The sequence below is a fragment of the Tachyglossus aculeatus genome, chromosome 25 (genome assembly GCF_015852505.1).
Source record: "Tachyglossus aculeatus isolate mTacAcu1 chromosome 25, mTacAcu1.pri, whole genome shotgun sequence".
NCBI lineage: Eukaryota > Metazoa > Chordata > Mammalia > Monotremata > Tachyglossidae > Tachyglossus > Tachyglossus aculeatus.
This window is the reverse complement of record NC_052090.1, coordinates 25844691-25870792: the sequence shown is the minus strand read 5'-3', so window position 1 is coordinate 25870792 and position 26102 is coordinate 25844691. Positions and strand designations below refer to the sequence as shown.

Below are 26102 nucleotides of genomic sequence, written 5' to 3'. Positions count from 1 at the left end.
GAAATAAAGCTAGATTAACAAAATAGAATAGAAAATCTGCACAAGTAAAATAAATACAGTAATAAATCTGGACAAACACCTATACAGGTGCTGTGGGGAGGGGAAGGAGGTAAGGCCGGGGGGATGCGGAGGAGGAGAGGAAAAAGGGGGCTCAGTCTGGGAAGGCCTCCTGGAGGAGGTGAGCTCTCAGTAGGGCTTTGAATGTCTTCAATCAATCAATCAATCAATCAATCGTATTTATTGAGCGCTTACTGTGTGCAGAGCACTGGACTAAGCGCTTGGGAAGTCCAAGTTGGCAACCTATAGAGACGGTCCCTACCCAACAGTGGGCTCACAGTCTAGAAGGGGGAGACAGAGAACAAAACATATCAACAAAATAAAATAAATAGGATATGTACAAGTAAAATGAATAAATAGAGTAATAAAGACGTACAAATGTATACATATATACAGTCTTCAATGTCTGTGCCGCCCCAGACTGTAAGCTCTTTGTGGGCAGGGAATGCATCTGTGTATTGTTCTATTGTGTGTATAAATCTATCTATAATTCTATTTATTTATACTGATGCTATCGATGCCTGTCTACTTGTTTTGTTGCCTGTCTCTCCCCACTTCTAGACCGTGAGGGCAGGGAACTTCTCTCTCCGCTGCCAAATCGTACTTTCCAAGCGCTCAGTCCAGTGCTCTGCACTCAATAATCGCTCAATAAATATGACTGAACGAATGAATTCTCCCAAGTGCTTAGTCCAGTGCTCGCTATGGGCAGGGAATGTCACTCTCTGCTACCAAGTCGTACTTTCCAGGTGCTCAGTCCAGTGCTCTGCACTCAGTAATCGCGCAATAAATACGACTGAACGAATGAATTCTCCCAAGTGCTTAGTCCAGTGCTTGCTACGGGCAGGGAGCGTCTCTCTCTGCTGCCAAACCGTACTTTCCAAGCGCTCAGTCCAGTGTTCTGCACTCAATAATCGCTCAATAAATACGACTGAACGAACGAATTCTCCCAAGTGCTTAGTCCAGTGCTCGCTACGGGCAGGGAAGGTCTCTCTCCGCTGCCAAATCGTACTTTCCAGGCACTCAGTCCAGTGCTCTGCACTCAATCAATCAATCAATCAATCAATCGTATTTATTGAGCGCTCACTGTGTGCAGAGCACTGGACTAAGCGCTTGGGAAGTCCAAGTTGGCAACATCTAGAGACAGTCCCTACCCAACAGTGGGCTCACAGTCTAAAAGGGGGAGACAGAGAACAAAACCAAACATACTAACAAAATAAAATAAATAGAATAGATATGTACAATTAAAATAAATAAATAAATAGAGTAATAAATAGAGTAATAAATAAATAAATAGAGTAATAATCGCTCAATAATCGCTCAATAAATGCTACTGAACGAATGAATTGTCCCAAGTGCTTAGTCCAGTGCTCGCTACGGGCAGGGAACATCTCTCTCTGCTGCCAAATCATACTTTCCAAGCGCTCAGTCCAGTGCCCTGCACTCAATAATCGCTCAATAAATACGACTGAACGAATGAATTCTCCCAAGTGCTTAGTCCAGTGCTTGCTACGGGCAGGGAACGTCTCTCTCTGCTGCCAAATCGTACTTTCCAAGCGCTCAGTCCAGTGCTCTGCACTCAATAATCGCTCGATAAATACGACTGAACGAATGAATTCTCCCAAGCGCTCAGTCCAGTGCTCTGCACTCAATAATCGCTCATTAAATACGACTGAACGAATGAATTCTCCCAAGTGCTTAGTCCAGTGCTCGCTACGGGCAGGGAACGTCTCTCTCTGCTGCCAAATCGTACTTTCCAAGCGCTCAGTCCAGTGCTCTGCACTCAATAATCGCTCAATAAATACGACTGAACGAATGAATTCTCCCAAGTGCTTAGTCCAGTGCTCTGCACTCAATAATCGCTCATTAAATACGACTGAACGAATGAATTCTCCCAAGTGCTTAGTCCAGTGCTCGCTACGGGCAGGGAACGTCTCTCTCCACTGCCAAATCGTACTTTCCAGGTGCTCAGTGCAGTGCTCTGCACTCAATAATCGCTCAATAAATGCGACTGAATGAATGAATTCTCCCAAGTGCTTAGTCCAGTGCTCTGCACTCAATAATCACTCAATAAATACGACTGAACGAATGACTTCTCCCAAGTGCTTAGTCCAGTGCTCGCTACGGGCAGGGAACTTCTCTCTCCACTGCCAAATTGTACTTTCCAGGTGCTCAGTCCAGTGCTCTGCACTCAATAATCGCTCAATAAATAGGACTGAACGAATGAATTCTCCCAAGTGCTTAGTCCAGTGCTCTGCACACAATAAGCGCTCAATAAATACCAACGACTGACCGACCGACATTGAAAGAAGAGAGAAACTGTCCAACTTGGCTCTGTCTGAGCGTCAGAGAAGCTGCCCGATTTCCCCTCTCTTTACAGAACTGGCCCCTGGGCGAGCTTGGGCTTACGCTGAAACTCTCTGGGCCTCAGTTTCCACATCTGTGAAATGGGGACGACGACAACCCTCTCCCTCCTTCTCACACTGTGAGTCCCGGCCCGATGGACCGTCCCCTCTGGAAACTCCCCGTGGGCAGGAATTGTGTCGGCCAACTCTGCTCTACCGTCCTCTCCCAAGCGTTCAGTACAGTGCTCTGCACACAGTGAGTGCTCAATAAATGCCATTGGCTGGGAGACTTATTGAGTGACTAGCTCATGCCTGGATACACTCCTGAGCCATCAGAAAACTGCATTTTCCTAAGAGCGAGCCAGGAGATCATCATTTTCCTCGATATTCATGTTCGCCTCCATTGTGGACGGGGAACGCGTCTCCCGACTCTGTTAGACTGTCCTCTCCCAAGCGCTTAGTACAGTCCTCTGCACTCCAAAGCCCGGGCTCTTTCCACTGAGCCACGCTGCTTCTCATGGAACCATCTTAACTTCCAACTCTAGACTGTAAGCTCACTGTGGGCAGGGACCGTGTCTGTTGTTCTACCGTCTTCTCCCAAGCGCTTAGTACGGAGCTCCGCACGCAGTAAGCGCTCAATAAATATGATTGACTGACTCTATCGTCTCCTTCCTGCCGCAAGCCTTTCTGCCTCACCTATACACCCCCTAGGCACTTGGATATTAATGAATTAATTAATGATGATGGTATTTGGTAAGTGCTTACTATGTGCCAAGCACTGTACTAAGCGCTGGGGGGGCGGGGTACAAGGTGATCAGATTGTCCCACATGGAGGTCACAGCGTGGCTCAGTGGAAAGAGCCCGGGCTTTGGAGTCAGAGGTCCTGGGTTCAAATCCCGGCTCCGCCATTTGTCAGCTGGGTGACTTTGGGCAAGTCGCTTCACTTCTCTGGGCCTCAGTGACCTCATCTGGAAAATGGGGACGAAGACTGGGAGCCCCATCTGGGGACAACCTGATCACCTTGTAACCTCTCCAGCGCTTAGAACGGTGCTTGGCACATAGTAAGCGCTTAATAAAGGCTGTCATCATTATTATTATTACAGTCTTAATCCCCATTTTACAGATGAGGTCACTGAGTCACCGAGAAGTGAAGTGACTGGTCCAAAGTCACACAGCCGAGAAGTGGCAGAGCGGGGATTAGAACCCACAACCTCTGGCTCCCAAGCCCGGGCTCTTTCCACTAAGCCACGACTCTCTCCCCACCATAGCCCGTATAATAATTATCATCATCATCAATCGTACTTACTGAGCGCTTACTGTGTGCAGAGCACTGTACTAAGCGCTTGGGAAGTACAAGCGGGCAATATAATGATGATGATGATGGTATTTGGTAAGCGCTTACTATGTGCCCAGCACTGTTCTAAGCACTGGTATTTGTTAGGCGCTTACTATGTGCCAAGATTCCATTCTTCCCTCTTCCCGCAATTTATTTTAGGCTTGGATCAGCTCCATAGATTATAAGCTTCTTGAGGGGAGGGCGAGGCTCAATGTATAAGAATCCGGGCTTTGGAGTCAGAGGTCACGGGTTCAAATCCCGCTCCGCCCATTGTCAGCTGTGTGACTCTGGGCAAGTCACTTCACTTCTCCGGGCCTCAGTTCCCTCATCTGGAAAATGGGGATTGAGACTGGGAGCCCCCCGTGGGACAATCTGATCACTTTGTATCTCTCCCAGCGCTTAGAACAGTGCTTGGCACATAGTAAGCGCTTAATGAAATGCCGCTATTATTATTATCAATCAATCAATCAATCAATCGTATTTATTGAGCGCTTACTGTGTGCAGAGCACTGGACTAATTATTATTATTATTATAAGAGAAGCAGTGTGGCTTAGTGGAAAGAGCCCGGGTTTGGGAGTCCGAGGACGTGGGTTCTAATCCCGGCTCTGCCACTTGTCTGCCATGGGACCTTGGGCAAGTCACGTCTCTGTGCCTCAGTTATCTCATCGGTAAAATGGGGACAAAAAGTGTGAGCCCCACGGGGGACAACCTGATTACCCTGTATCTCCCCCAGCGCTGAGAACAGTGCTTGGCACATAGTAAGCGCTTAACAAACACCAGAATCATTACTATTATTACATCATCTCCCAAGCATTCCCCAACACCGGGCTCCCAGGATAAAAATACCTAAAAAATAACAAATACCATAGTTATTATTAATGGTTGTACTTCCCAAGCGCTTAGTACAGTGCTCTGCACACAGTAAGCGCTCAATAAATAGGATTGAATGAATGAATGAAAGGTTAGACGCTCCCAGAGGACAGGGATTATGTCTACCAACTCTCCTCTCTCGAGCGCTCAGTACAGAGCTCTAAACACAGTAAACTGTAAACACTCAGAGGGCAGGAAACGTGTCTACCAACTTTACCGCCCCCGCCCAAGCGTTCAGTACAGTGCTCTGCGCATAGTAGACCATTAACTCCTGGAGAGCAGGGATTGTGTCTACCAATTCTACCACCCTCTCCCAAGCGTTCAGTACAGTGCTCTGCACATATTCATTCATTCATTCAATCATATTTATTGAGCGCTTACTGTGTGCAGAGCACTGTACTAAGCGCTTGGGAAGTACAAGTTGGCAACATATAGAGACGGTCCCTACCGAACAATGGGCTCACATAGTAAACTCCTGGAGAGCAGGGATCATGTCTACCAATTCCACTGCCCTCTCCCAAGCGTTCAGTACAGTGCTCTGCACATAGTACACTGTTAACTCCTGGAGAGCACGTGTCGTGTCTACCAATTCTACCGCCCTCTTCCAGGTGTTCAGTACAGCGCTCTGCACAGAATAAGCACTCACTAAATCCAACCGATTGAAGTGGGCCAGGGAACAAAACAGGATAATTTAAGATCCCAACTACAGCCTCTTCCCAAATTGAATTGTACTTTCCAAGCGCTTAGTCCAGTGCGCTGCACACAGTAAGCGCTCAATAAATATGACTGAATGAATGAATGAATGAATGAATAAAAACCCACATAGCGAAGCCACAAAACCCAGTTTGAGGTAAAAAAAAAACCAACAAAACCCCACACAGATCAGCCACAGAACTACTTTAAGTAAAGCTTCCCCCATCTAATAATGATAATAATAATAATAATGGCATTTATTAAGTGCTTACTATGTGCAAAGCACTGTTCTAAATACGAATGCCCCCATAAATACAATTGAATGAATCAATAAATGACTTGGAGAGACTACTGTGTAGAAGCAGTGTGGCTCAGTGGAAAGAGCCCCGGGCTTTGGAGTCAGAGGTCAAGGGTTCAAATCCCGACTCCGCCAATTGTCAGCTGGGTGACTTTGGGCAAGTCACTTCACTTCTCTGGGCCTCAGTGACCTCATCTGGAAAATGGGGATTAAAACTGTGAGCCCCCCGTGGGACAACCTGATCACCCTGTAACCTCCCCAGCACTTAGAACAGTGCTTTGCACATAGTAAGCGCTTAACAAATACTATTATTATTATTATTAATGTGGAAAACTGTACTTCCAGCCAAAGAAACGTAGAAATCCCTCTTCCCAGCGACCATTTGGATCCCAGACTGCAGGTTTCCTCAGGAGAAATGTTCACTTTATCCCCGTTGACAGAGTCTTCGAAAAACAACCCAGGGACAGCAATCTATTCCAGCGCTCCACGGAGTGTACCGCCCAAAATAAGCGTTTAATAAATACAATTATTACTTCTACTGCCTCCGGATGGGATGATCTGCCAACTCCCACCCAAAAGGAGGTCAAAACTGAGTCCCGGGATTGGACGGGGCGGGGAGGGGACGGTCGTTTTTCCCCAATTTGGGGGGAATCTGAATCCCGCTCCTTTTTCAAGACCCTAGGACGACTCCTCCGTATGTGACCATAAACGTTTCCATAAACGTTTCCAATCTCCTTTCGAGTTAAAATGTTTAATAAATACAATTATTACTTCTACTGCCTCTGGCTGGGACTGATCTGCCAATTTACATTGTATCCCCCCAGCACTTAGAACAGTGCTTTGCACATAGTAAGCGCTTAGCAAATGCCATTATTAATTAACTTCCACCCAAAAGGAGGTCAAAACTGAGCCCCGTTATTGGACGGGGCGGGGAGGGGACGGTCGTTTTTCCCCAACTTGGGGGGAATCTGAATCCCACTCCTTTTTCAAGACCCTAGGACGACTCCTCCGGACGTGACCATAAACATTTCCAATCTCCCTTCCAGTTAAAATGTTTAATAAATACAATTATTACTTCTACTGCCTCCGGATGGGACCGATCTGCCAACTCCCACCCAAAAGGAGGTCAAAACTGAGCCCGGGATTGGACGGGGCGGGGAGGGGACGGTCGTTTTTCCCCAACTTAGGGGGAATCTGAATCCCGCTCCTTTTTCAAGACCCTAGGACGACTCCTCCGGACGGGACCATAAACATTTCCATAAACGTTTCCAATCTCCCTTCGAGTTAAAATGTTTAATAAATACAATTATTACTTCTACTTCCTCCGGATGGGACTGATCTGCCAACTCCCACCCAAAAGGAGGTCAAAACTGAGCCCCGGGATTGGACGGCGCAGCGGGGGACGGTCGTTTTTCCCCAACTTGGGGGGAATCTGAATCCCACTCCTTTTTCAAGATCCTAGGACGACTCCTCCGGACGGGACCATAAACGTTTCCATAAACGTTTCCAATCTCCCTTCGAGTTAAAATGTTACGCTAGATAAACACGGGCCCTGTTGGTGGCTAAATATTAGTCTGGGAGAACTGGGCGGCGTGGGACAGTGGGACCCCCCGGCTTCGTCCCCCCTACAAGAGAGAGAGCCGCTCAATAAATGGTCATAATTGTGGCCTCTATTGAGCGCTTACTTTGGGAGGACGAGGGTAATCGGGGAGGACGGGCTACTAGGCCCGTCGGGTGGCGGGCCGGCGGAAACCGGCGGGATCCCGAGGCGACCGCGTCACAGGAGGTGGGATCCCATGTGGGTCGATCAATCAATCAATCAATCGTATTTATTGAGCACTTACTGTGTGCAGAGCGCTGTACTAAGCGCTTGGGAAGTACATCTAGAGACAGTCCCTACCCAACACCGTCTAAAAGTCGACGCCCTCGGACGCCTTAGGAGCCCTCGGTGGTGCAGGAGGCAAGATGGCACGCTCCACTGCCAGAGGATGGGGGTTCAAATCCCACCCTGGGGTGGTGGCTATGAGAAATTCAAGTTTTCTTTTAGCCTGTGAGCCTACTGTTGGGTAGGGACCGTCTCTATCTGTTGCCAACTTGTACTTCCCAAGCGCTTAGTCCAGTGCCCTGCACACAGTAAGCGCTCAATAAGTACGATCGATGATGATGATGATGACGCAGGCCCACCGTGTGGATCGTCGCCCACATGGTCGACGCTGCCCAGTCCGCCCAGCGTCCTCCCCGAGGGCGAGTGGACTCACCGCCCGAGGTGTAGAGAATCTGCATGGTTTCGAACTCCAGGGTGGTATAGGAGGGATCCAAGGCCTCGCCGTAGTTGGTCGCGTCCATGTCCAGCATCGGCCCCGACCCCCTCATCATCGGCCGGGGGGCTCCCCGTGCCCGCCGCGGGCCTCCCGACCTCTCGGGGACTCGGGGCCGGGCTCGCTGAACCCGGAGGCCCTTATGAACCGGGCTGGGAGGAGTTGTAAAAGTGTAAACTGCCCCTGCGTGCCAAATTCCACCGGTGTCTCCTTTTTATGGTGCCCCGAGACGGGGCGATAGGCCTGGAATGCCGCGGGGACCCGGGGGTGGCCGGGGCGGGACGGTGGGGACCCGCGGGGTCTCGGACGGGATTCCTTTCAGGGAATTGATAATCGCAATAAGAAACTATGGTTCTGAGTACCGTTCTAAACACTGGGGAAGATACAAGGTAATCAGATTGTCCCACTTAATAATACTAATGGCACTTGTTAAGCGCTTACTATGTGCCAAGCACTGTTCTAAGCAATGGGGAAGATGCAAGGTAATCAGATTGTCCCACTTAATAATCATAATGGCACTTGCTAAGCGCTTACTATGTGCCAAGCACTGTTCTGAGCACTGGGGTAGATACAAGGTAATCTGATCGTCCCACTTAATAATAATTATGGCACTTGTTAAGCACTTATTATGTGCCAAGCACTGTTCTAAGCACTGGGGAAGAGACAAGGTAATCAGATTGTCCCACTTAGTAATAATAATGGTACTTGTTAAGCGCTTACTATGTGCCAAGCACTGTTCTGAGCACTGGGGAAGAGACAAGGTAATCAGATTGTCCCACTTAATAATAATAATGGTACTTGTTAAGCGCTTACTATGTGCCAAGCACTGTTCTGAGCACTGGGGAAGAGACAAGGTAATCAGATTGTCCCACTTAATAATAATAATGGTATTTGTTAAGTGCTTATTATGTGCCAAGCACTGTTCTGAGCACTGGGGAAGAGACAAGGTAATCAGATTGTTCCACTTAATAATAATAATGGTATTTGTTAAGCGCTTATTATGTGCCAAGCACTGTTCTAAGCACTGGGGAAGATACAAGGTAATCTGATCATCCCACTTAATAATAAAAATGGTACTTGTGAAGCACTTACTATGTGCCAAGCACTGTTCTGAGCACTGGGGAAGAGACAAGGTAATCAGATTGTCCCACTTAATAATAATAATGGTACTTGTTAAGCGCTTACTATGTGCCAAGCACTGTTCTGAGCACTGGGGAAGATACAAGGTAATCAGATTGTCCCTCTTAATAATAATAATGGCACTTGTTAAGCACTTACTATGTGCCAAGCACCGTTCTGAGCACTGGTGAAGAGACAAGGTAATCTGATCGTCCCTCTTAATAATAATAATGGCATTTGTTAAGCGCTTACTATGTGGCAAGCACTGTTCTAAGCACTGGAGTAGATACAAGGTAATCTGATCATCCCACTTAATAATAATAATGGCATTTGTTAAGCACTTATTATGTGCCAAGTGCTGTTCTAAGCACTGGGGGAGATACAAGGTAATCTGATTGTCCCACTTAATAATAATAATGGCACTTGTTAAGCACTTACTATGTGCCAAGCACTGTTCTAAGCCCTGGGGAAGATACAAGGTAATCAGATTGCCCCACTTAATAATAATAATGGTACTTGTTAAGCACTTACTATGTGCCAAGCACCGTTCTGAGCACTGGTGAAGAGACAAGGTAATCTGATCGTCCCTCTTAATAATAATAATGGCATTTGTTAAGCGCTTACTATGTGGCAAGCACTGTTCTAAGCACTGGAGTAGATACAAGGTAATCTGATCATCCCACTTAATAATAATAATGGCATTTGTTAAGCACTTATTATGTGCCAAGCACTGTTCTGAGCACTGGGGAAGATACAAGGTAATCAGATTGTCCCACTTAATAATAATAATGGCATTTGTTAAGCGCTTACTATGTGCCAAGCACTGTTCTAAGCAATGGGGAAGATACAAGGTAATCAGGTTGTCCATGTCACACTCTTAATCTCCATTTTCCAGATGAGGTAACTGAGGCCCAGAGGAGTGAAGTGGCTTGCCCAAGGTCACACAGCAGACAAATGGCAGAGCTGGGATTAGAACCCAGGACCTCTGACACTCAAGCCCAGGTTCTTGCCACTAAGCCACACAACCTCCGGGGTTGGTCCTGGCTGGGGGCCTATAATAACAATAATAATAAGAATAATAATTGGGGTATTTGTTATGTGTTCACTAGGTGCCAGGCACAGTACTAAGCGCTGGGGTGGATCTGGACAAATCAGGTTGGACACGGTGCTCAGCCCCTTTGGTCTTCATCCCCATTTTGCAGATGAGGGAACTGACGCCCAGAGAATAATAATAATAATAATAATAATAATAATAATAATAATAATAATGGCATTTATTAAGCACTTACTATGTGCAAAGCACTGTTCTAAGCGCTGGGGGGATACAAGGTGATCAGGTTGCCCTCGTGAGGCTCACAGTCTTCATCCCCATTGTATAGATGAAGTAACTGAGGCCCAGAGAGGTTACGTGACTTGCCCAAAGTCACACAGCTGACAATAATAATAATAATAATAATAATAATAATAATGATAATGGCATTTATTAAGTGCTTACTATGTGCAAAGCACTGTTCTAAGCGCTGGGGAGGTTACAAGGTGATCAGGTTGTCCTTCGTGGGGCTCCCAGTCTTCATCCCCATTTTACAGATGAGGGAACTGAGGCCCAGAGAAGTGAAGTGACTTGCCCAAAGTCACACAGCTGACAATAATAATAATAATAATAATGGCATTTATTAAGTGCTTACTATGTGCAAAGCACTGTTCTAAGCGGTGGGGAGGTTACAAGGTGATCAGGTTGTCCTTCATGGGGCTCCCAGTCTTCATCCCCATTTTACAGATGAGGGAACTGAGGCCCAGAGAAGTGAAGTGACTTGCCCAAAATCACCCAGCTGACAACTGGCGGAGCCGGAATTTGAACCCATGACCTCTGACTCCAAAGCCCGGGCTCTTTCCATGAGCCATGCTGTTTCTGTTGCCCAAAGTAAAACAGCAGACGAGCGGCGGAGCCAGGATTAGAACCCATGACCTGAGCCCCAGGCCTGAGCTCTATTTGTTACACCACTCTGCTTCTCCTGATAATAACAATAATGATGGTATTAGTTAAGCGCTTATTATGTGCCCGACACTGTACTAAGTGCTGGGGTGGATATAAGCAAATCAAGTTGGACACAGTCCCCGTCCTGCACAAGGCTCACCATCTTAATCCCCTTTCTACAGCTGAGGGAACTGAGGCCCAGAGATCAGTGCTTGGCACATAGCAAGCGTTTAACAAATGCCATCCTCATTATTATTATTATTATGGTGTGTTTCCAAGCGCTCAGTACAGTGCCTTTTCTCCATTAGACAAGAAGCTCCTGAAGGGTCGGGATCCTGACGACTTTGACACCTGTCTACATGTTTTGTTTTGTTGTCTGTCTCCCCCTTCTAGACCATGAGCCCGTTGTTGGGTAGCGATTGTCACTATCTGTTGCCCAATTGGACTTTCCAAGCACTCAGTACAGTGCTCCGCACACAGTAAGTGCTCAATAAATATGACTGAATTGAATGAGTGTCTATAATTCTATTTATTCTGATGGTAGTGACACCTGTCTACGTGTTTCGTTTTGTTGTTTGTCTCCCCCTTCTAGACTGTGAGCCCGTTGTTGGGTAGGGATTGTCACTATGTGTTGCCCAATTGGACTTTCCAAGCACTCAGTACAGTGCTCCGCACACAGTAAGTGCTCAGTAAATATGACTGAATTGAATGAGTGTCTATAATTCTATTTATTCTGATGGTAGTGACACCTGTCTACGTGTTTCGTTTTGTTGTCTCCCCCTTCTAGACTGTGAGCCCGTTGTTGGGTAGGGATTGTCACTATCTGTTGCCCAACTGGACTTTCCAAGCACTCAGTACAGTGCTCCACACACAGTAAGCGCTCAATAAATATGATTGAATTGAATGAGTGTCTATAGTTCCATTTATTCTGATGGTAGTGACCCCCGTCTACATTTTTCGCTTTGTTGTCTGTCTCCCCCTTCTAGACTGTGAGCCCGTAGTTGGATAGGGACCGTCCCTATATGTTGCCCAATTGTACTTTCCAAGCGCTTAGTACAGTGCTCCGCACACAGTAAGTGCTCAATAAATATGACTGAATTGAATGAGTGTCTATAATTCTACTTATTCTGATGGTAGTGACACCTGTCTACGTGTTTCGTTTTGTTGTCTGTCTCCCCCTTCTAGACTGTGAGCCCGTAGTTGGGTAGGGACCGTCCCTATATGTTGCCCAATTGTACTTTCCAAGCGCTTAGTACAGTGCTCCGCACACAGTAAGCGCTCAATAAATATGACTGAATTGAATGAGTGTCTATAATTCTATTTATTCTGATGGTAGTGATACCTGTCTGTGTTTTGTTTTGTTGTCTGTCTCCCCCTTCTACACTGTGAGCCCGTTGTTGGGCAGGGACCGTCTCTATATGTTGCCCAATTTTACTTCCCAAGCGTTTAGTACAGTGCTCCGCACACAGTAGGCGCTTAATAAATACGATTGAATGAATGAATGAATGGGAACTGATGTCATTGCCCACTCAATCAAGCAATCATTTATTATTTATTATTATTAATTAATCAAGCAAACATTTGGGATTGTGCTATAGTTAGGAGACACAATCTCTGCCCGCAAAGAGCTTTCCATCTACCAGGGGAGAGAGATATTGGAACACCCGCGGGGGAAGAAAAGGAATTTAAGGATTTGTACGGCAGAGTCACGGAAGGACCCCACCGCTTGGGAATAATAACGATAATAATAATGATGATGGCATCTGTCCAGCGCTTAGAACAGTGCTTTGCACACAGTAAATGCTTAAAAATGAATGATACTGGGGAAGATACAAGGTAACTCATGACTTGCCCAACCTGATCACCTTTATTCATTCAGTTATTCAATCGTATTTATTGAGTGCTTACTGTGTGCAGAGCACTGGACTAAGCGCTTGGGAAGTACAAGTTGGCAACAGATAGAGACGGTCCCTAGCCAACAGCAGGCTCACAGTCTAGAAGGGGGAGACAGACAACAAAACAAAACATATTCACAAAATGAAATAAACAGAATAAATATGTACAAATTTTGTGAAATTAGTTCACATTCATTCACCTTGTAACCTCCCCAGCGCTTAGAACAGTGCTTAATATGTATATATGTTTGTACGTACTTATTACTCTATTTATTTATTTATTTTACTTGTACATATCTACTCTATTTTATTTTGTTAATATGTTTCATTTTGTTCTCTGTCTCCCCCTTCTAGACTGTGAGCCCGCTGTCGGGTAGGGACCGTATGTTGTCAACTTGGACTTCCCAAGCGCTTAGTACAGTGCTCTTCACACAGTAAGTGCTCAATAAATATGATGGAATGAATGAATGAGCCCCACATGGGACAGGGACTGTGTCCAAACCGATTTATTATTCTATTTGTCTATTTTGGTGGTATTGACGCCTGTCTACTTGTTTATTTTTGTTGTCTGTCTCCCCCCTTCTAAACTGTGAGCCCATTGTTGGGTAGGGATTGTCTCTATCTGTTGCCCAATTGTACTTCCCAAGTGCTTAGTCCAGTGCTCCGCACACAGTAAGCGCTCAATAAATACGATTGACTGATTGATTGATTGATTGATCGTTATTATAATTATTATTGAAGGGGGAGACAGGCATTAATATATATAAATAAATTACAGATATGACGTACAACTCCATTCTGCCTCCCTCCTCCTAGCCAACAGATAATGACTCTCCCCACCTTCAAAGCCGAATTGTTGTGCTTCCCAAGTGCTTAGTCCAGTGCTCTGCACACAGTAAGCACTTAATAAATACGATTGATTGATTGATTGATCGTTATTATTATTATTATTGAAGGGGGAGACAGGCATTAATATATATAAATAAATTACAGATATGACGTACAGCTCCGTTCTGCCTCCCTCCTCCTAGCCAACAGATAATGACTCTCCCCACCTTCAAAGCCGAATTGTTGTGCTTCCCAAGCACTTAGTCCAGTGCTCTGCACAAAGTAAGCGCTCAATAAATATGATTGATTGACTGATTGATCGCTATTATTATTATTATTGAAGGGGGAGACAGGCATTAATATATATAAATGAATTACAGATATGGCGTATAACTCCGTTCTGCCTTCCTCCTCATAGCCAACAGATAATGACTCTGCCCACCTTCAAAGACGAATTGTTGTGCTTCCCAAGTGCTTAGTCCAGTGCTCCGCACACAGTAAGTGCTCAATAAATATGATTGATTGATTGATTGAGTGATCATTATCATTATTATTATTGAAGGGGGAGACAAGCATTAATAAATATAAATAAATTACAGATATGATGTACAGCTCCGTTCTGCCTCCCTCCTCATAGCCAACAGATAATGAGTCTCCCCACCTTCAAAGCCGAATTGTTGTGCTTCCCAAGCGCTTAGTCCACTGCTCTGCACACATTAAGCGCTCAATAAATATGATTGATTGATTGATCGATCGTTATTATTATTATTATTGAAGGGGGAGACAGGCATTAATATATATAAACAATTTACAGATATGACGTACAACTCCGTTCTGCCTCCCTCCTCATAGCCAACAGATAATGACTTTCCCCACCTTCAAAGCCGAATTGTTGTGCTTCCCAAGCGCTTAATCCAGTGCTCTGCACACAGTAAGCGCTCAATAAATATGATTGAATGAATGAATGAATGAATGAATTGAAGTCCCGTCTCCTCCAAGCGGCCTTCCCTGATTAAGCCCCGCTTTCCTCTTCTCCCGCTCCCTTCTGCATCGCCCCGACTCGCTCCTTTTCTTCATCTCCCCTCCCAGCCCCACACCACTTCTGTCCACATCTGCCATTTAATGATTTCTATTCACGTCTGTCTCCCCCTCTAGACTGTCAGCTCGTTGTGGGCAGGGGACGTATCTCATAATAATAATAATCTGGTATTTGTTAAGCGCTTACTATGTGCAAAGCACTGTTCTAAGCGCTGGGGAGGATACAAGGTGAACAGGTTGTCCCACGTCGGGCTCACCATCCTAATCCCCATTTTCCAGATGAGGTAACTGAGGCCCAGAGAAGTGAAGTGACTTGCCCAAAGTCACACAGCTGACAAGTGGCAGAGCGGGGATTTGAACCCATGACCTCTGACTCACAAGCCCGGGCTCTTTCCACTGAGTCATGCTGTATCTGTTTATTGCTGTACTGTCCTCTCCCAAGCGCTTAGTACAGTGCTCTGCACACAGTGAGCGCTCAGTAAATACAACTGAATGAATGAATGAACCCCATAATTCGTTCTCTGCTGTGCCACCTTGGGTAAGTCACTTCACTTCTCTGGGCCTCAGTTCCCTCATCTGGAAAATGGGGGTGAAGCCTGTGAGCCCCACGTGGGACAACCTCATCACCTTGTATCTCTCCCAGTGCTTAGAACAGTGCTTGGCATGTAGCAAGCGCTTAACAAATGCCACTATTATTATTATTATTATTGTTACCTTGTATTCATTCATTCATTCAATCATATTTATTGAGCACTTATTGTGTGCAGAGCACTGTACTAAGCGCTTGGGAAGTACAATTTGGCAACATATAGAGATGGTCCCTACCCAACAACAGGCTCACAGTCTAGCACATAGCAAGCACTTAACAAATGCCACCATTATTATCATTATTATTATTATTATTATTATTATTATTATTATTATTATTACCTTGTATCTCCCCTAGCACTTAGAACAGTCCTTGGCACATAGTAAGTGCTTAACAAATACCATTTTGATTATTATTATTATTATTATTCATTCATTCAATGGCATTTATTAATTCAATGGTATTTACTGAGCGCTTACTGTGTGCAGAGCACTGTACTAAGCGCTTGGGAAGTACAATTTGGCAACATATAGAGATGGTCCCTACCCAACAACAGGCTCACAGTCTGGCACATAGCAAGCACCTAACAAGTGCCACCATTATTATCATTATTATTATTATTATTATTATTATTATTATTATTATTACCTTGTATCTCCCCTAGCACTTAGAACAGTCCTTGGCACATAGTAAGTGCTTAACAAATACCATTTTGATTATTATTATTATTATTCATTCATTCAATGGCATTTATTAATTCAATGGTATTTACTGAGCGCTTACTGTGTGCAGAGAGCGCTTGGGAAGTACAATTTGGCAACATATAGAGATGGTCCCTACCCAACAACAGGCTCACAGTCTGGCACATAGCAAGCACCTAACAAATGCCACCATTATTATCATTCATTATCATTATTATTATTATTATTATTATTATTATTATTATCATCATTATTATTACCTTGTATCTCCCCTAGCACTTAGAACAGTGCTTGGCACATAGTAAGTGCTTAACAAATACCATTTTTATTATTATTATTATTATTCATTCATTCAATGGTATTTATTGATTCAATGGTATTTACTGAGTGCTTACTGTGTGCGGAGCACTGTACTAGACGCTTGGGGGAAGACAATACACAGGGCAAGTTGGGAAGGTCAGAGCGTGGAAAGTCACGGCCAGCCGTTGGCCTCTGACTGTGAGCCCACTGTTGGGTAGGGACCGTCTCTATATGTTGCCAACTTGGACTTCCCAAGCGCTTAGTACAGCGCTCTGCACACAGTAAGCGCTCAATAAATACGACTGATTGATTGATTGATTGATTGGACGGGCCTGGGAAGCACAGCATGGCTGAAGAACGCTCAAATCCCTCCCGCTTCATCTAGGACAGACGATCCCTGTCCAGCCCTTCGGAAAGCCCACCTCTTCCAGGAGGACTTCCCCGATTCATCGCTCATCTCCCACCCTGTTTTTCCCACCCCTTATAATAATAATAGTAATAATAACGGCATTTATTAAGCACTTACTATGTGCAAAGCCCTGTTCTAAGCGCTGGGGAGGTTACAAGGAGATCAGGTTGTCCCACGGGCGGCTCACGGTCTTCATCATCATCATCAATCGTATTTATTGAGCGCTTACTATGTGCAGAGCACTGTACTAAGCGCTTGGGAAGTACAAATTGGCAACATATAGAGACAGTCCCTACCCAACAGTGGGCTCACAGTCTAAAAGGGGAAGACAGAGAACAAAACCAAACATACTAACAAAATAAAATAAATAGAATAGATATGTACAAGTAAAATAAATAAATAAATAAATAGAGTAATAAATATGTACAAACATATATACATATATACAGGTGCTGAGGGGAAGGGAAGGAGGTAAGAAGGGGGACGAGGGAACTGAGGCCCAGAGAAGTGAAGTGACTTGCCCAGGGTCGCACAGCTGATAAGTGGCAGAGCCGGGATTTGAACCCATGACTCGCTCCTTGGAAATGTCCTATTCAGAAGTGTCACTTAGCGTGCCTGTATGTCCTTTCCTTTTCATTCAATCTTATTTACTGAGCGCTTACTGTGTGCAGAGCGCTTGCACTGTACTAATTGATGGTGTTTGTTTGGTGTGTTTGCCAAACTATATATTACTTACTGTACCATTTGTTTGGTATGGTGTGTGTTTGTTTATTTATGGTGTTTGTTAAGCGCTTAGTATGTGCCAAGCACTGTACTAAACACTGGGGCAGATAGGAGGTAAACAGCTTGGAAACAGTCCCAGTCCCACATGAGGCTCACACCCTTTATCCCCATTTTACAGATGAGGTAACTGAGGCACAGGGCAGCCTTGTGGTGAATGCTTTGGAAAGGGCAACTGAGTAAATAGACACCGGCCCTGCCTTCACTTTACTGAGCGCTTGGGAAGTCCAAGTTGGCAACATATGGAGACAGTCCCTATCCAACAGCGGGCTCACAGTCTTCACTTCTCTAGCCCTCAGTTTCCTCATCTGGAAAATGGGGATGAAGACCGAGAACCCCACGTGGGGCAGTATCCCAGCGCTGAGAACGGTGCCTGGCACGTAGTAAGCACCTAACGAATACCATCGTTATTAGTATTATTATTATTATTGTCATCTGGGTCGCGACCGGACCCTCCTCAGCGTCGCCCGGGCCTCACCCGGGATTATCCCATCCCCCCAGAAACGCACAACACAGTTTCCCAAGCCGTAGGTCGGAAAAGCGAGGCGATATTTTTCCATAAATCTCGGTTCCTCATTGACTGTTGGAGATAATGGTGGAAACCTTCCCTATCTTATCTGGAGGGCCATTACAGCCACCAGATTGGGCCTGGCTCCACGTTCGATTGGGATGGTTTCCACCGGGATGGATCGCGGCGGGATAATAAAATCAAGGTTATTTCCATAAAAGGCCTTTGGGAGAAAAGGGACGGAGGGAGCCGGGGTATCGAATTTGCCGACGGGAAAACCAGGGAGGCGTCCGGGAGGGAAAAGGATCAACGTCACGTGCCGGGTTTCTTCCCGCCACGAGTCGGGATGACTTGGATTCTGGGGTCCTGGGTGGACGGGGAAATGGGGGTTCACGGTTTCCAAGGCAACGGGGTGTGACTAAATCGGTTTCCAAGGCAACGGGGTGTGACAAATCGGGGTGACCTTGGCCCCGTGACTCAGCCCTTGCCAAAGCGTCTGCTTCCTAATTCCCCAACTAAATCCCGCCCTCTTCCCAAAGGAACGACTTTCCAATTCCCGTCGCGAGACTGACGGCTCGTTGTGGGTCTGTTTATCATCATCAATCGTATTTATTGAGCGCTTACTGTGTGCGGGGCACTGTACTAAGCGCTTGGGAAGTACAAGTTGGCAACATATAGAGACAGTCCCTACCCAACAGTGGGCTCACAGTCTAAAAGGGGGAGATAGATATCGTTGTATTGGACTCTCCCGAGCGCTTACTACAGCACACAGTAAACGCTCGATAAAGACGATTGAGAGAAGGAACGAATGAGCGACGAAACTGGGGTTTTGTTGAGTGCAAGTGCCACACAGGGGTAATAATAATACTAAAAATACTAATAATAATAGACTGTGAGCCCACTGTTGGGTAGGGACCGTCTCTATATGTTGCCCACTTGGACTCCCCAAGCGCTTAGTACAGTGCTCTGCACACAGTAAGCACTCAATAAATACAATTGATCAATTGATTGATTGATTGTTGTGTAGGGACCGTCTCTATATGTTGCCAACTTGTACTTCCCAAGCGCTTAGTACAGTGCTCCGCACACAGTAAGCACTCAATAAATACAGTTGATTGATTGATTGATTGTTGGGTAGGGACCGTCCCTCTAAGTTGCCAACTTGTACTTCCAAAGCGCTTAGTACAGTGCTCTGCACACAGTCAGCGCTCAATAAATATGATTGATTGATTGATTGATTGATTGTTGGGTAGGGACCGTCTCTCTATGTTGCCAACTTGGACTTCCCAAGCGCTTACTACAGTGCTCTGCACACAGTATGCGCTCAATAAATGAGGCCGAATGAAGGAATAATAATAATAATAACAATGGTATTCGTTAAAGCACTTACTACGGGCAAAGGTGAGGCAAAAATTCTCCCCCATATTCAACCTGAACTCAAGGCCGGCTGCTCTTTGATTCCAAACAGACTCTCCATTTCGGCAGATAAGGCGGCGATTAGACCTAATTTATTAACTGGAATGGGGGCGATTAACCTGAGCTGGAAAATAAATGTTAAAGACCCATGTGATAGATACCTCTACGGATCAATACCGTCAGCAACTTTGAATTCACCACGCTGTACAGCCGCGCTTGGGCAGTCCCTCGGAGGGAAACTGAGCCCCCCGTGGGACAACCTGATCACCTTGTAACCTTCCCAGCGCTTAGAACAGTGCTTTGCACATAGTAAGTGCTTAATAAATGCCATTATTATTATTATTAAATATGGATGTATTTTTATACTCTATTACCTTCCCTCATCTATAATTTATTTCAGCGTCTTTCTCCTCCATGAGATTGTAAACTTGAGGGTGGGGATACTTCCTCTAAACTTCTACCGTGAGCCCCACGTGGGACAACCTGATCACCTTGTAAATTCCTCAGCGCTTAGAACAGTGCTTTGCACATAGTAAGCGCTTAATAAATGCCATTATTATTATTATTATTATTATTATTATTATTATTATTATTACTGTCCTCCCCAAAACGCCCAGTTCAGTGCTCTGCCCCCAAAAGATCATAAGCTCTCAGGCGGGGATCATGTCTACCGACTCTTTGGGACTCTCCCAAGCGCTCAGTACAGTGCTGTGCACACAGCAGACTGTAATAATAATAATAATGATAATAATAATAATAATAATAATAATAATGGCATTTGTTAAGCGCTTACTCTGTGCAAAGCACTGTTCTAAGCGCTGGGGGGATACAAGGTGATCAGGTTGTCCCACGCGGGGCTCACAGTCTTAATCCCCATTTTACAAGTGAGGGAACTGAGGCCCAGAGAAGTGAAGTGACTCGCCCAAAGTCACGCAGCTGACAATTGGTGGAGCCAGGGATTCGAACCCATGACCTCTGACTCCAAAGCCCGGGCTCTTTCCACTGAGCCACGCTGCTTCTCAGTACACAAAGTAAGCAGAGTGGCTCAGTGGAAAGAGCATGGGCTTTGGAGTCAGAGGTCATGGGTTCAAATCCCGCTCTGCCAACTGTCAGCTGTGTGACTTTGGACAAGTCACTTAACTTCTCTGGGCCTCAGTTACCTCTTCTGTAAAATGGGGATTAAAACTGTGAGCCCCCCTGTGGGACAACCTGATCACCTTGTAACCTCCCCAGCACTTAGAACAGTGCTTTGCACATAGTAAGCGCTTAACAAATACCATCATTATTATTAGTAGTAGTAGTAAGTGCTCAATAAATGTCAGCAATGGAGTCAGCGATGTCATTTTGTGTGTCCAAATTATGTCCCAGCCTTAGTTAAAATACAATTCAGGCTTGATTTAAACCATCCTTGCCTGTCCCCTGAAAATTGACGTTCAGAAGACAAAAGAAATTGTGACCCCGCCATGTTCTCTGGGCAATGCATCACAGGGGGAAAATGTGCAAATTCACCGTTTCCGTGATTTGTAATAATGATGATCCTTCTTCCCAAATATATTATCATCATCATCACCATCATCAATCGTATTTATTGAGCGCTTACTGTGTGCAGAGCACTGTCCTAAGCGCTTGGGATGTCCAAGTTGGCAACATCTAGAGACGGTCCCTACCGAACAGTGGGCTCCCAGTCTAAAAGGGGGAGACAGAGAACAAAACCAAACATACTAACAAAATAAAATAAATAGAATAGATATGGACAAGTAAAATAAATAAATAGAGTAACAAATATGTACAAACATATATACATATAAACAGGTGCTGTGGGGATGTTCGGAGAGGGAAAGGAGATGGAGTTCGTTGGTATCCCTAATGCAAGTTCAAAGGGGTCGACTGCTTGCTGACTCTATTAAAAGTACCAAGCGCTTAGTCCAGTGCTCTGCACACAGTAAGCGCTCAATAAATACCATTGAATGAATGAATGAATAAAAGCACATTTCACAGCTCTGGTTGAGAGCGGGGTATCTAGGGAGATCGTCGACTAAGAAGCAGCTTGGCTCACTGGAAAGACCCCGGGCTCGGGAGTCAGAGGTTGCGGGTTCTAATCCCTCCTCCACCACTTGTCAGCTGTGTGACTTCGGGCAAGTCACTTAACTTCTCTGTGCCTCGGTTGTCTCATCCGGAAAATGGGGTTGAAGACGGTGAGCCCCATGAGGGACGGGAAATGTGTGCAACCTAATTAGCTGGGATCTACCCCAGCGCTTAGAACAGTGCCTGGAACGTAGTAAATGCTTAAGAAATACCATTATTAAAAAAAAAAAGAGGATCCCTCCCATTGGGAGCCCGTCAAACTCCTTCGCCATCCCCTGTGCCCCTGCCCATCCCTCCTCACTAACCGCGTCTTGAGCAGAAAAAGGTGGGCAAGGTCAAGAGAACGACAAAATTTCTCTGTCGTACTCTCCCAAGCGCTTAGTACAGTGCTTTTCACACAGTAAGTGCTCAATAAATACGTTTAAATAACTGAACGAACCCCAGAGGGCAAGTGGAGCCAAGGGCAAGCCACCGGAGTTAGTATCATTCATTCATTCATTCAATCGCATTTATTGAGCGCTTACTGTGTGCAGAGCACTGTACTAAGCGCTTGGGAAGTGCAAGTTGGCAACATAACATCGATCCCTCCGGGAAGGTTCTCGGCCCCAAAGGCCTTCCCGACGGGACCGAGGCCATCGACGATCTCCCCGACCGGAGATTCAGTTGGATTTTCTCTCGGGAAAAGGGAATGAAGATCCCAACCGGAGCGCGTGAGTAATCATAAACAGGGTCTGGTTGGGGGGCAGTGTTCCCTGCTGAATCGCTGAGCGCCGAGCTAATGATTCCATGTGGGAGCATCTCCACATTATTTACAATTTAACCAGCTCTTGGAGCGACTCATCACATTCTTCCCAGGCAGATGTGAGGCCGGGAGGACCGCGGGAGATGGGATTTCTCCCACGGGCCCCCTGCCAACCGCTGCCTGCCGGAGCCATCCTCTAATTCTCCTCACTGGGCCTCGTTCTCACCCGTCCCGCTGTCGATCCCCAGCCCACGTCCTCCCCTGGGCTGGAATTCCCTCCCTCCACACATCCACCAAACTAGCTCTCTTCCTGTTGCCTCGCTCCCTTGTCCATCAGAATTCCCATTGTTATCTCTTCCCTGTCTCCCCTGTCCATCAGGAGTCCAGTTGTCACTTCACTTCCTCTCTCCCCCTTCCATCAGGAGTCCAGTTGTTACTTCACTTCTTGTCTCCCCATCCAACAGGAGTCTGGTTGTTACCTCACTCCCTGTCTCCCCTGTCAGTCAGAAGTCCCGCTGTCACTTCATTCATTCATTCAATCGTATTTATTGAGCGCTTACTGTGTGCAGAGCACTGTACTAAGCGCTTGGGAAGTCCAAGTCACACTCCCTGTCTCTCCTGACAGACAGGAGTCCCATTGTTACCTCATTCCCTGTCTCTCCTGCCAGCCAGGAGTCATTCATTCATTCAATCGTATTTATTGAGTGCTTACTGTGTGCAGAGCACTGAACTAAGCGCTTTGGGAAGTACAAGTCGGCAACATATAGAGACGGTACCCAATAACAGGCTCTCAGTCTAGAAGTCACACTCCCTGTCTCTCCTGAAAGACAGGAGTCCCATTGTTACCTCATTCCCTGTCTCTCCTGCCAGCCAGGAGTCATTCATTCATTCAATCGTATTTATTGAGCGCTTACTGTGTGCAGAGCACTGTACTAAGCGCTTGGGAAGTACAAGTCGGCAACATATAGAGACGGCCCCTACCCAACAACGGGCTCACGGTCTAGAAGTCCCACTCCCTGTCTCTCCTGATAGACAGGAGTCCCATTGTTACCTCATTCCCTGTCTCTCCTGCCAACCAGGAGTCATTCATTCATTCAATCGTATTTATTGAGCGCTTACTGTGTGCAGAGCACTGTACTAAGCGCTTGGGAAGTACAAATCGGCAACATATAGAGACGGTCCCTACCCAACAATGAGCTCACGGTCTCGAATCCCGCTGGTACCTCACTCCCTCCGTTCCCTGGCATTAGGAGTCCAGCTGTTGCCTTGCTCCCTGTGTCCCTTGTCCATCAGAAATCCCATCTCCCCCATCTCCCCCGTCCATCAGGAGTCCAGTTGTTACCTCACGTCCTGTCTCCCCCGTCCATCAGGAGTCAATCAATCAATCCATCAATCAATGGTATTTATTGAGCGCTTACTGTGTGCAGAGCACTGCACTAAGCGCTTGGGAAGTCCAAGTTGGCAACATATCAATCAATCAATCAATCAATCGTATTTACTGAGCGCTTACTGTGTGCAGAGCACTGCGCTAAGCACTTGGGAAGTCCAAGTTGGCAACATCTAGAGACGGTCCCTACCCAACAGTGGGCTCACAGCCTTAAAGGGGGAGACGGAGAACAAAACAAAACATGTCAACAAAATAAAATAAATAGAATAGATAGGTACAAGTAAAATAAATAAATAAATAGAGTAATAAATATGTTATCTCTTCCCTGTCTCCCCCGTCCATCAGGAGCCCAGTTGTTACCTCACATCCTGTCTCCCCTGTCCATCAGGAGTCAATCAATCAATCAATCGTATTCATTGAGCGCATACTGTGTGCAGAGCACTGGATTAAGCGCTTGGGAAGTCCAAGTTGGCAACATCTAGAGATGGTCCCTACCCAACAGCGGGCTCACAGTCTAAAAGGGGGAGACAGTGAACAAAACCAAACAGACTAACCAAATAAAATAAATAGAATAGATAGGTACAAGTAAAATAAATAAATAGAGTAATAAATATGTACACATATGTTATCTCTTCCCTGTCTCCCCCGTCCATCAGGAGTCAATCAATCAATCAATCAATTGTATTTATTGAGCGCTTACTGTGTGCAGAGCACTGCACTAAGCGCTTGGGAAGTCCAAGTTGGCAACATCTAGAGACGGTCCCTACCCAACAGTGGGCTCACAGTCTAAAAGGGGGAGACAGAGAACAAAACCAAACAGACTAACAAAATAAAAGAAATAGAATAGATAGGTACAAGTAAAATAAATAAATAAATAAATAAATAGAGTAATAAATATGTACACATATGTTATCTCTTCCCTGTCTCCCCCGTCCATCAGGCGTCCAGTTGTTTCCTCACTCCCTGCGTCCCCTGTCAATCAGGAGTGAGGTAACACTTCAAGGCCCTACTGAGAGCTCACCTCCTCCAGGAGGCCTTCCCAGACTGAGCCCCTTCCTTCCTCTCCCCCTCATCCCCCTCTCCATCCCCCCATCTTACCTCCTTCCCTTCCCCACAGCACCTGTACCTATGGATATATGTTTGTACCTATTTATTACTCTATTTATTTATTTACTTATTTTACTTGTACATATCTATTCTATTTATTTTATTTGGTTCGTATGTTTGGTTTTGTTCTGTCTCCCCCTTTTTAGACTGTGAGCCCTCTGTTGGGTAGGGACTGTCTCTCTATGTTGCCAACTTGGACTTCCCAAGCGCTTAGTACAGTGCTCTGCACACAGTAAGCGCTCAATAAATACAACTGATTGATTGATTGACTGATTGATTAACAGCTGGCCGACAGGGAAGACGGGGAGCCCTCCTTAAAATAATTATAATAATTATTTTATATATGTTTTATAATATATTTAATATATTAATATATTGATATATGATTACATATAATTATATATAAAATAATTATAATAGTCATTTTATATATTTTATAATATATTAATATATTGATATATGATCATATATAATTATATAAAAATAATTATAATAGTTATTTTATATATTTTATAATATATTAATATATTGATATATGGTTATATATAATTATATAAAAAATAATTATAATAGTTATTTTATAAATTGTATAATATATTAATATATTGATATGTGATTATATATAATTATATATAAAATATTTATAATCGTTATTTTATATATTTTATAATATATTGATATATTGATATATGATCATATATAATTATATATAAAATAATTATAATAGTTATTTTATATGTTTTATAGTATATTTAATATATTAATATATTGATATATGATTATATATTATAATATATTTATTATATTATAATTATCTAATTATAATAATAATTAGCCCCTCTTTGAGCACCGCTGGCCCGTCCCGAGTTGCCGACAACCCCAGCCCTCGCCCGTCTCCTGGCCGGCGGACCGACGGAGGCCACGGTGGCCACTTACAGAGTCCGGGAGCCGAGTCGTCCGTCCAGACGGGTTGAGGACAACGGACCCGCTGCCCACTGTAGACGGCCTGCTCCTTTCGGGGGGACTTGCTACCCCATGGCCGCTCTCCGCGAGGCTCCTGGGGAGACAATCCACAGTTTTGTGACTGCGGGAAGGCCTAGGTGTCACTTTGGGCAAGTCACTTCACTCCTCTGTGCCTCAGTTCCCTCATCTGTAAAATGGGGATGAAGACTGTGAGCCCCATGTGGGACAACCTGATCACCTTGTATCCCCTCAGCACTTAGAACGGTGCTTTGCACATAGTAAGCGCTTAATAAATGCCATTATTATTATTATTATTATTGTCCAGCACTTAGTACAGTTCTCTGC

General features: G+C 45.2%; 1 protein-coding gene across 2 annotated transcripts in view; it reads right to left on the bottom strand.

Annotated features, from left to right (window-relative positions):
* The window catches only part of HNF4G (hepatocyte nuclear factor 4 gamma), a 62659-nt gene extending 36814 nt beyond the window's left edge, over nucleotides 1-25845 (bottom strand). The window contains exon 1 of one of the 2 annotated variants that reach the window (XM_038766601.1): nucleotides 25731-25845. Coding sequence is in view for 1 of the 2 variants with exons in the window: in XM_038766600.1 (XP_038622528.1) it covers nucleotides 7856-7973 (118 nt within the window). In the remaining variant the exon portion in view is untranslated. Of the gene's footprint in view, nucleotides 1-7855; nucleotides 8028-25730 lie in introns of those variants that run through there. The other variant, XM_038766600.1, reaches the window with a different exon arrangement.
* Nucleotides 25846-26102: the final 257 nt, after the last annotated feature.